We start from the raw sequence: 11,834 nt of genomic DNA on the forward strand, positions 1-11,834 counted from the left end.
ACTCTCACGCCAGGATTCTGCCAGGCGTCCAACTCGTCAGCCTAGCAGACGTTATACATACATGGTGCGGCATCGAGCAGCCACAGTGTTGGAGGAAAGCGCCGATGTTCTCACATTGTGGCACTGTTGTCAAACACTAATTCAAAGAGTGAGAAAAGTTCCGCTTCAGCCTAGGCATTCAATGACGCCTTCTTAAGGTTATTTTATTCCGCACCGTTCCGCAAGCATGTCCAAAGTATTATGTGGTAAGATATTCTTTTCACATACCTTCACTACGAGCACGGCTGTCTTTCTTCAGGAAGAGGTCGAGCCCGGTGGACAAGAGCACCAAGAAGAGGAGCACCGCTATTAAAGACCTGCACATCGCGCATTTTGGGGCCAGCCCATGAGCAAGTCTTTGTTTTCGAGAACATTGAGTTATCAGAAACCACAGTCCCCAGTTATTCATGCGTAAGCATTGAATGCACAGCATTACTTCTGACCTGTACCTCCGCATGTGATTGTTTTTATTTCGCCAAGCAGCTATGAGGCAGGAAACCGGGTCACCGTTTCCGTACGCCGGTGAAACCGTTACTCTCAGAGTTGTTTGCATGTGGTGGCGCTGATGTCCATTGACAGGGCACTTATGAAGCCAGGCAGGCGAGAAGACCGAAGAAGAACAGGCGCTACGATAGGCTGCCTGGGAGAACTACGCTAAGCGTAGGTAGTTCACGCTGACGTCATCGCCAAATATGGCGTCGTCCAACGAACTTGAGCGCGTTCCTATCTAGGCGGCAGTAGTACAACGGCGATACCTGTACGTGAGGGGCAGAATTTCGTGGGACTAAGGGAAGTGGGTTCAGGCCCTTACAATCGCAATAATGGTGCCAAGAAAGCCATATAGTGCGCAGTGCTTCTGGGAGGACACGGATGAGGACGTAATAAAAGCGAACTCGGGCGTCATCGAGGCCAGCGTCTCCAGTTTACAACCGTGTAAATAAAAAAATTATGAAAGAGGTTTTAGAAATGGCTTGCCCAAGGGGGCGCACTCCTCAGAGTCATGTTGGGCAAACATTACATCTTATTGATATCATAGAGCGCAGCAAGCACGAGAAAGAACGTACAACGCCAGCCACCTATTTTCTCGCTTCATGCTTAATTCTGCTTAGCGTGCACTTATGTTTCGTATGTAATTTTTAATTGTGCGTCAGACTTTTGTTCTCTGTAGTGCTAGATAAGAAACGGCTGAGATCACCGGAGTGCACGCACGGGCACTCCGAAGTACGCAGAGGCCTCGCCTGTTTGACAGAAGCGATCTTTTTTTATGTAGGCGTTCCCCCTGTATGAGACACCTCACGGTGCTGGCAAGAAACTGAATTACAGTTCGTGTATTCTGGCTATTAAGGTCGGGTGATACACCTTTCTGCATCCGCTATCACGAGGTTGAGACAGAGAGAAAAGCTTATTGCGAATTTATAGGGTCGAACCTATGCAAGAACAGAAGCTCAGAAATACATAAATAACATGAAAACTACAATAATGACACACTGATGTGATTTGTAGCCAAACAAATATATTGTGAATACACAATTATTGACACGCTCATCTAGAACGCGCAATAAAGAGCCGTTTAAGGGTAAGATATTGGCAGTTGTGAAGCAGTTGTGACGACTTTTTATAGTGAAACAAGTATATATGTATAGACTTGTTTTATGAAGCCTATAGTATAGTTCAGGCGGGAACGACGAAAGCTGTTTTTTTTTTCATATTTGACGTCTCGAAGGAACTGTGGCGTATTGCACGCCTTGCAACTGCTTTACCTCGTGCAGCGATATGTCGTGGACACTATAAACACGGTGCTTTTTCAGACGCAAGGCAAAGGAACATTATAGCTTACAATTCGCTGCAAGCCATACGGCATGCGAGAGCTCAGGTTACGCTTTATGCGTAACCTGGGCTCATGCACCTTAAAAGACAGAGTATGGTTCTACGCCGACGCGTATAATCCGGCTCTGTGTGTCTCGCAGTTATGAGATCATTGGACAGACGATCGCCACAGCAAAAATCCCGGCTGGTTTCGGCTGCGCTCGTTAACGGATCGTAGACCTTAGCGACAGATGGAGAAAGACAAATGACTGCAACCCTTTCAAGACTGAGAAGGGGAGCAGCCTCGCGGGAACAGTCCGCATGTGTGCAAAGTGCTCTCAAGGACGACCGGTTGCACACACGAAGCGCTTGGGCAACGAACCCGGCAGTGCGAACCAACGTTCTCGGTCACGGTCGCGTTGGCGTGACGCCAGTTTCTTGGCAATGGCGCGATTTTGGCAACGTGCTGTCGTCTCCCGAATGTGTGTCAGGAACTGATTCCAAGTCAAAGGTATTATCATCTACATCAGAAACTACTTAAGCAGCGACGAGTGCACGATGCGATGCAGAAAGAACAGCTGCGATATGCAAATCAACAACAAAGCTGGGAAGACGTAATCGCTCTTCATCGCACCGGAGGTGGCTCTTACACTGACCTAGATCTTTTATAGAGTTAACTTAGAACGTTCCTAGTGGGTCAAGCGTCTCACACTATTGTGTATATACGTATGCTTTGGTAAAGTTTTCATGTTCTCAGGATAAGTAAAATAAGTTAATCCGCAATATATCAGGCAAAGCGTAGTGCCCGAGTTGAGCTATAGAGACTCAATGCGCTGGTGAATCCAGATAGGTGCGGGGGGTGGGGGGAAGCTTGATGGCCTGGCCTTTCACTTCCACCCCCCCTCCTTCTTTGAGACATGCTAGCTGACAGTATTGAGCGTGCAGCGAACCATAAACCGAAAGTTTGTGAGATTTCACCTCCACCGTTTACTCCTACAAGTCATTAAAAAACTACTCATGCTCAAAGGTATGTTTACCAGTGCTAAAAAAGAACTCTATCAGTGACACTGGGATTTCTTTTTTTTATCCTTGTCGTCATATTTCCTGGTTCGAGCACTTATAATACATGTCACGCTTTAGACCGCGTAAATGCAGTTTTATTTATGTCACACGAAGCTATGTTGTTGTCGTTTTTTACTCTTTGGTTTGTGTTTTTTGTACACAGCTTTTTCTTTACGTGCATGTTGCTGCGCACACGCAAGTCTCAAAGAAGTGTCTTTCCCCAGCCACGTAGCCGGCGGAATAGCTACGCTTTAAGCACTTCGCGTGCAGGCGCTATGGCTACATCGTTAGAGGGGAAAAAAAGAAAAAAAAAGAAACCCGAAGGCCAGACGCAATAGATGCTTTGAACTTTCTCCTTTTGAAGCCAACTCTGCAGCGTTATATATATTATTTTACTGGTAACGAGGAGGGTGAACAGCAGGCCACTCTTGTGTAATCTGTCCGCCAGCCACTATATACAAACAAGACATTCGCGGTAGACGCCGTGCTCATATTCGGACGGAGAGAATAGGGAGGAAAAACGAGAGGAGAGGTCAGCACTCGCTCCATTTTTCCTCACTGTCTCTCGTCGTAGAAATATCGTTATTCATAAAGTGCGCCAAGCATGCCGTTTTAGTCCAAGTCCTCTTTGCCGTTTGAGTCCTTTTAGAAATGCCACAGATTTAATTTGAAAAATCCAAGCGTCTCTGGAAATTTCGAATGGTAGCGGCTTGGCGGGTGAGAAAGACTTGTGCGCGTCATGCGGCTCTATAAGTCGATGGTAGTTGCTGTGTCACTGAACAAAAAAAAAAATATGTGTAAAGACCACGAAGCCTAAATTTTTGCAAGTTGTACTTGACACATCTTGTATCTACAGCGTCTCGTCGGGTAATATATGCACTGCCTACTAAGAATCTGTCCAGGTTACTTCCAAAGGTGCCACCGTTCCTTAAAGTATGGGTCGACGCAAACGGGAATTGCTCATTGTGACATCGTGAAACAATTATCGAGCTGTGCGCATCGAGAAATCCAAAATCTTTATGGCCATGTAAAGAACTTACTAAAACTGTAAAAACAGTACTTACACCATGCCAATTCGCACAGAGTTCCAGTTCCTGTCTTCATTCAGTATAGAGTCGCAACCTGAGACGTGGTACTTGAAGCCATAGGGGTCAAGTGCTATGGGAAGCAAATCAAGAAGAACGTGAAGTAACAGAACTATCAATACATATCGAAATAAAGACAAAGTCGACGCTCTTTCTGTCTCTAAAATACGTACAGCTTGGGTACACATTGCGTGCAATCAACAGAGAACGGAGCAGGATAAATGTAACCTCGTGAGACGATGCTCCCAACAAATATGTCAATTTGCTTGGTTTCAATAGTAAAAGTCGCGCACTCACATTAGTGACTCATGCTCCTCCATTGTTGCGCATAGGTATTGAGAGAGACAGAAAAGGGAAAGGGGGAGGAGGGGAGGGAGGATGTGTCAGCGCGGAAACTCCTGGAATATTTATAGCCTATTCATGTTTCTCCTACTCTTTTTATTCCTTTATTAGCCTTTGCGCAGTGTCGCACAACAAACAGGCGTTCTTGTGGATGATTCCCCCTGCCTCGCCTTCTTCGCATTATATCTCCCCGGAGCATTCATCTGCTCCTCGTACAAACCCTCCATCGAATTTCTTAGTCACTGCCTTTCGCTCCCACGAATGTTACCAGCTCAGTGCATCTAATACAAAACGGCGGACCCACAAGCGTCCCTAAGCTCTAAGTGCCAAGTAGGAGAGCAAAGTGTTCTACTTACTCAGGCCAACCATGCGCCGTACGTCTGCCAGCGTGCAAAGCTGTGGCAAGCAGATGCCCAACCGCTGACCCTTGAAGTAACTTCGTTCATCTGACGAGAAAAAGTCTGGTGCTCGGCGACCCTGCAATGAAACGCAGCACAAGCTTAGTCAGGTTCACCGCTTGGCGCTCTATTCAGGCATGCAGTTCGTATGTCACAGCGCAGTGCTTTGGGCATACAGTGTAATAAACGAAGAGTTTGTTGCGCTCTTACGTTATTACAGGAAATTAAAGTTGTTTTTAAAATGAGTTGGTTCACTTTTGCAAAGGGCTCTAGGTATTTTGTAATGCTGGCAAGTTTCGATGGAAAAGAGGCAACAAAAGGGCAAAGTCTATAAAAAACAACATCTCCTGAACGTAGCATTCGTGACCTGCATACTTTTTCAAGAAAAGCGCTGACTGTCACACTGTCAGTTCCCTGGAGGCCAACAAGTGATTACAATATCTTATAATATACAGTGTGTTTTCACCAATAAATAGACGCAAGTCTTACCAAATATTAGCTTTGCCAATCTATATTCGTTGACCAGAAAATTTTCACGCATTAAAAAACATTAAATGGAGACAACAGTGAGTCGGTGCGGCAGCGGATGGGACAACAATGAAATTAAGATGCCAGTGCAGTCGCTTTCGCGGTATTGCATATCGTTTTCTTTGTCGCTTTGCCTCCAGTGAATGTATGTTAGCCGTGTAAAAGGCGCAATCCAAATACTTTGTTGAGGTGCCAGCCCCTTATGGGAAGCTTTCCTGGGCACTTAAATTCGAAAATGCTGGAAGTACGAAGAAGAATGAAACTGACCAAAGAAAGACCAATGCGAAGCGGTTATACTTGCAGGCCTACAAGATCCGACAGCACAGCAAGCACTGCTGACCCTATGAGTCGACGGCGCTAGCATATGAGTAAAAAAGGAAACCTGCCGAAAGCTTACAGTCGCCCATTCTTCCCCTCGCTGCACAAAGCTTTCACGTTATTTGTTTCTTGGCCTATTCTGATGTAATATCTTCTTTTGATCTCATGGTCCAACAATGCGTGTCAGTAAAACCGCAGTTACTACGGACAAGAAAAGCAGGCGCAGCAAGAAAATAGTATCGCCAATAGCTTTGCCTTCACGTTCGCAGCTGCCGGGGACACGCGCCCTCTCGATAGCGAAATTGAGAGAATGAGAGAAATAAAGCACAAGAAAACAGTAATGTTAACCAGAACACGTCTGGCTGGCTACCGTGTACGGGAAAAGGGAAAGGTAGAAAGCGTAGTGATTATGCCTCCGAAGCGCGTCATGATGGCTTAATAATTCGCCAGTGAAAACGTCCTGCTACGAGGAGGTAGCTTACGTAGCTGAACACGAAGCGGGGTAAAACTTAGTAGAGCAGCGGGGAACTGCTGGACATAGCATATTTTTTATTGATATGAATTTTTGGGAGACGTTCGCCTTTAGTCGCGCCTGCTACGATACAGCAATTGTCCTGCGCGAAAGAGTGGAAACGCCTTGAAGCTGCTTCCCCATTGATTTTCTAGCTGAAATGATATAAATGGTCGCTACTGAAAATATTTAATATCAAACATTAAATAAATGTCCTGAACCTAAATCGCGCTTTGCACAGCATCCTAAACCACAAGTGTCACTTTGCATGTCTCCCTTGCTGCCGTGGCACAGGTGCTGTGAAGAGACCCCGCTCACAATGCCTTTGATTAGTTTCGCGCAGGCGTGCGGAGAGTGAAATTGTCAAGCAGCGTCGTTCCTTTTTTCTACGGCATTTCAGTGCAAGAATAAGTGGCGCATTCTGCGCAGCCGCTCTGAAGGGGAAATCGGTAATTCAGTGCGAGACAAAACGCACCTTTTTTCTGCACATGCCGACTACAAATTCCCTAAACTGGAAGTACTCGAGAGCTCCATTGCCACGGCGCGGTATTAACCCGCCTGTACAGCGTTACAGCGTTTTCATTTCCTTTAGAAGGTCTGCTTTGTTCTGCTGTTGTCTGTAGGTGCAGAACACACGTACTACCGCCTTCCAGCCAGTGGTTTCACTTAAGCGCTCACGTGCTTGCAACGCGTGTGAATGCTCACCATGAAGTAACCGTCCTTCTGCATCCTTTGGGCCGACTTGCGAGTGAAGCCGATTGGGAGAGTCATGAAGAGCGAGCAGTACTGGCCGAAGATGGCTGCGTCTCCATTGGAAGGCTGATGGTGCACGTCCAGGCACTCCTCGTAGTCGCCGTACGATCCCGTCGCTCCGTTCAAGGTGCCGGGAGCAGGTCGGGCGTTCGAATCCAGCACTGGAATGTGGACAGTCTTTCTTTAGTGAATGCAAAAGGCGTGAGCACTGCTGTAGGATTCAACCCACTGCCAGCACTACTTAATGTTGGGCACGTTGGTGCATGTCCAGCTTCTATTAACGAAGACGCACGCACAAGGAAGGAGTAGAAAGGTTGTCACGAAGGCCAGCACGCATCCTGTCTGCTCCTTATGTCGCGTGTAATCTTCCCTTTCACTTGCTTTTGTCTCTAAAGACCATTATAAACACCAACCATAAAGTTTTCGTCAAAAAATAGGGCAGCGCAATGACATCTAGGTTGCTGGTAAATTATAGATCGTCCGCAGATTTTAATATATTTTTCCAGCATGTCATTGTGTCCCACCGGCGGTGTTGACGAGTACTTATAACATTTAATTTGTGTTTCTAATTCGTCTGTAACCTCAAGGGCATCTTCAAGGAACACCTTTAACATGAGACAAAACAAGCGATTTCAGCTGCGGGATGTCCTTGAACCGTGTCATTGCCCGGGAGCTCAAATGCACTCCACCAGAGCTCTTATAGCATTCCTGGGCCATACTGGCCTCAATGAGACTATATGACTAACTTTCGTGCTAGTGTGTGTGCGTGTTGTATGTATGTATGTATGTATGTATGTATGTATGTATGTATGTATGTATGTATGTATGTATGTATGTATGTATGTATGTATGTATGTATGTATGTATGTATGTATGTATGTATGTATGTATGTATGTATGTATGCATGTATGTATGTATGTATGTATGTATGTATGTATGTATGTATGTATGTATGTATGTATGTATGTATGTATGTATGTATGTATGTATGTATGTATGTATGTATGTATGTATGTATGTTTTTACTTACTCTCTTTCTTTCGTCCCTCACCGTCTCACCTGGTGTATCGTATGCCAGGCTTGCCGCTATAGGCTAACCTCTCCAGATATCATTAAACTGTCTCTCTCTTTCACCGCGGACAGTGTGAATCATAGACGTATTGAGCTAAGTGCACAAGTACTAAGTTTTTTTCGAGGGACGCGATAAAGTTCAGTGCGCGTTGTCTTTAATACAAGTTACATCAAAACAAACTGTGTTGTTATGTAAGCCGCGTACTTATTCGGCACTTTCATACAAGGAGCTCTTACACAGGGTAAGCCTGTGCCAATGCTGAGGCTTACGGACTCAAAAGCTTTCCGTCAGTGACGGCTGTGATGAAAAAGCCTACGGCGCGAAGGGAATCGAGCGTCGTTTTATTATATATTGCTAAAGGCCAGGGAAAGAGAGCCAAACTTAAGATATTGCAGGTTTGTAACACTATCTTCGAAGCTACAGGGTATCTAGAACTGGTCACGAACTGTACCTTTAATTAGAATCGAAAATTCTGGGACTACTGCTTGATCAATTTACAAGATTTATGTTTTCACTTTGCCTCTGTGGTACCCTATAGGAGATACCGTCGATTTGCTCCAAAGTAGCTTTAGAATAACGTACTTCATATTTTGTACAAAAAGAGGACTTCATTCGTTTGAACGTCTGCTGGATTTACGAGTATTCGGAACGCGTGCCACGTTAAAAAAAAAAACTGATTAAGGCCCAAATCTTGCACGTTGCAATTTTCTTCCAGACTTCAAAAGAAATTACGAGAAGAAAGTGTTTACCGAGCACAGTTCACCTAATCTTACCCGAGTCAGATGCTACGCAAGACGTCTGTTATCACTGTGGCATCAAGAGTCATGTGTCTTAGTCATAAGTATGCTGCATTGCGCCACGACATGTTATCATTTCTGTTATGCCTGAGGCACTTTGCAGGGCAGGCTTAAATTTTTCTAAGCGAACAAATGCGCAGCGAACGGTGATTAAGGTAAGCTTGTTGAGTCGCGCAGCAGTATAGCAAGTCTGCACAGGCTTTATCCTCGCAGCTACTTTTTCTCGATCTACATTGACGCGTGTTGTTGTCCACAATCTTCTTCGTAACCTTAATAATGCCTCGTATGGTGTATAGCTTGCAGCGTATGTCATGGAGCTAAGCTGACTTATGTCACAATAAATAATGCACCGGATTCTAAGTTCCGCGTAATCTCGTCATATCGGTGCTGCCAAATGCGCGTCTTGCGTGCTCAATTTCTTATCCCTACGCTGTCCCATTTGGGCAAGGCAGGTGCGAAACAACGAGTCGAAAGGTGCGCCAGGAAAAAAAAACAGTTCCAAGGCACCTGTTCGCATTTTTTCGGCCAATTCGAAGGGCATTTGGGCAACATCAAAAAACAGCTGCCGAAGGGCATGTCATGAAGGCAAATAAGTGCTTCAGAAAGCGGCAAGACCTTGTGAAACGAGATGACACTGCACGCAGAGAGTGACTAGGAAAAAAAAGGAAAGAAGGAAAGCAGGAACTTACACTTACATATATTGCAAAACTGTGTGCCAGAGCACTTGTATTTGATAGTCGCGATGGGGCTTATTGTGATTGCGATAAAATTTATATAGGTTCCTCCGGGAAGGGGCATATGAATCTATCTCTATTTCTCTATTTCTCTCTTTAAAATACTGAAGATGTTAAAATTACGGGGTTTTACGAGCCAAAACCACGATCTGATTATGAGGCACTTATGATTATGAGGCACAATAATTTGGTCTACCCGGAGTTCTTTACCGTGCCCCCAAATCTAAGGTGCCCCCAAACAGGTGTTTTCGCGTTTCGCCTGCATTGAAATGTATCCACCATCGCCGGGATCCGATACCACGACCTCGTGCTTAGCAGCCCAAGAACAGCAACTAAGCAACCACAGCGGGTCACTGGGGATGTTGCTCTACTCACTAAGTTTTGGACCTCCTATAGCTGTGAACTAATTTACCGTTTACTAGAGCATAATCCATCGCCCATAGCAGTATGCTACTTTGCGTGGTAAAATCTGCGGTCAGAATAGCATGCATGCACTCTGTAAGGGCATGTATGGATGCTCCTTAGACATCATCTTTATTCCTGAACAGCTTTCAAATTATTTAAAGGGCGCATTATATTTATATAAAGGTTTGTTCTACACGAAAGACCATTTAAGCCAAATGCGTGGAGACTGGATGCTCAGAAAATGTGCTAGAGTAAGTATCCCCAATGTGATATTTCCTCCTACTCTGTGAGCTCACAGCGGAGACAAGAGAGACATTGCGCGCTTTCTAGCAGACATCAGCGTTTTTATATGAGAGAAGGCTGCATTTCCTTGCTTCTGACACCATTGACCACTGGGGTAAGAGCTCTACGGATTTTATACCGGAGAGCCTCTTTTCTTTCAGTGGCCATTGTGGTCAAGATTCGCGTTGCATTTGCTTGGTGCCGCTGCAAGCAGTTTGGTCAAGAGTGGCGTTAAATCAATTGTAGTAACGACATTTATCAACACTTGACCTGCTACTGCTACTTCTTACTGCTAAACTCAGGGCGCGTTAAAGCGGGCAATCGAAATCTGCGACTTACTGAACAGTGCCCACGGAGACTTGCTTCGTAGTCCAAGCATCACCTTGAGCAGAGCGCCGGAGCATTCTTCAGTGATGTTTTCGTCCGAGAGTATGACAGAAATGGAAGGTCCGATTCGTTTGGACAAGTCCTTCACAAAACCGTCGATGAAATCCTCCAAGTCTAGCGTGGTCACCTCCGGCACATCAGTGTGCCCGAAGGGTGTCGACTCGGTTGTTGACTCTGTCGTCGACTCCTCTGTGGTCAGTTCTGTGGTAGTGGTCTCAGTCGTCGTCTCTGTAGTAGTCTCGGTGGTGCTCTCACGCGTCGTCTCCATGGTCGCGATGGACGTGGTGCTGCCGGTGACGGCCTCTGTGAGGCCATCTTCGGCGCACAGGAGTGGCACGAACGCGAGCAGCACCAGTAACAACTTCATGGTTCATAGGCGCGCCCGGTCATTGCTAGAGCCTTTTATTGGCGCCCTATCGGGCCGATCGCGGCTTTTGCATCTACGGAAAAAATCGCTCTCTCCTGAACTGATCTGCCACGGTCATCGAGGTGAAGGAAGCAGCGCGATAATGATCGAAGGCGAGGGGGAACTGATAAACGTAATACCTTCACAAAGGTCACGAACCGGTTTACCCGCGGACGCCTTGACCCCGACTGACGTCAGCCCCTTTCAAGGGCGGGCGTCACAGTCCGGCGACCGCTCGAGAGCAGCGCGCCGCTCTCTGTCCACAAAGCCAGCGGCGGCAAGGGGGCGATCACTGCACTGTGTAGTAGACGGCTGGCGCGGACGTGCCTACTGGCTGAATGACGTCGGAATGACGCGTAGGACATAGAATCCAAATGTTTCGCCTTTTCCGGTGGTGCAACTCAACCCCACCTGAACACTGCTCAGTGTGTAGGCATAGAACCTGTATCACTGGGCTCCGCGAAAAAGAAAAAAGTAAACAGAAACTCCTCGAAGACATTCAGCCAGGCCATCGCTGAAATTTTCCTAGAATATATATATATATATATATATATATATATATATATATATATATATATATATATATATATATGTGTGTGTGTGTGTGTGTGTGTGTGTGTGTGTGTGTGTGTAATATTCCCCTTCACTTTTAGGACTGCATTGCAGTTGATATGATAGTTCCCCGTGTTCATTGAGAATTATGCCAAAATGAAGATTAAGCGAGTTGGTGAACTGTTACGGCGATACAACAGATTTAATATGACGCACCGTGCTAATTCAGTGGCTATGGCATTGCTGTGCCGAGCATGACGTCGTGGGCTGGATTCGCATTCCGATGGGGGTGGAATGCAAACACGCTCGCGTACATTTGCAAGTTAAAGAACTCTAGGTGGGGAAGGTTAAATCAG

At 45.9% G+C, this 11,834-nt stretch overlaps 1 protein-coding gene across 1 annotated transcript in view; it reads right to left on the reverse strand.

The window, feature by feature from the left end:
- The window catches only part of LOC139053090 (O-acyltransferase like protein-like), a 54,832-nt gene extending 43,927 nt beyond the window's left edge, over positions 1 to 10,905 (reverse strand). Inside the window, exons 1-5 of the mRNA XM_070530238.1 lie at positions 10,473 to 10,905; positions 6,795 to 7,003; positions 4,691 to 4,811; positions 3,972 to 4,065; positions 268 to 356 (exon numbers count right to left, since the gene is read on the reverse strand). Coding sequence (XP_070386339.1) covers positions 268 to 356; positions 3,972 to 4,065; positions 4,691 to 4,811; positions 6,795 to 7,003; positions 10,473 to 10,887 — 928 coding nt within the window. The 5' untranslated portion in view covers positions 10,888 to 10,905. The remainder of the gene's footprint in view (positions 1 to 267; positions 357 to 3,971; positions 4,066 to 4,690; positions 4,812 to 6,794; positions 7,004 to 10,472) is intronic.
- Between the last annotated feature and the right edge of the window lie 929 nt (positions 10,906 to 11,834).

Source organism: Dermacentor albipictus, chromosome 1 (genome assembly GCF_038994185.2).
Source record: "Dermacentor albipictus isolate Rhodes 1998 colony chromosome 1, USDA_Dalb.pri_finalv2, whole genome shotgun sequence".
Classification (NCBI taxonomy): domain Eukaryota; kingdom Metazoa; phylum Arthropoda; class Arachnida; order Ixodida; family Ixodidae; genus Dermacentor; species Dermacentor albipictus.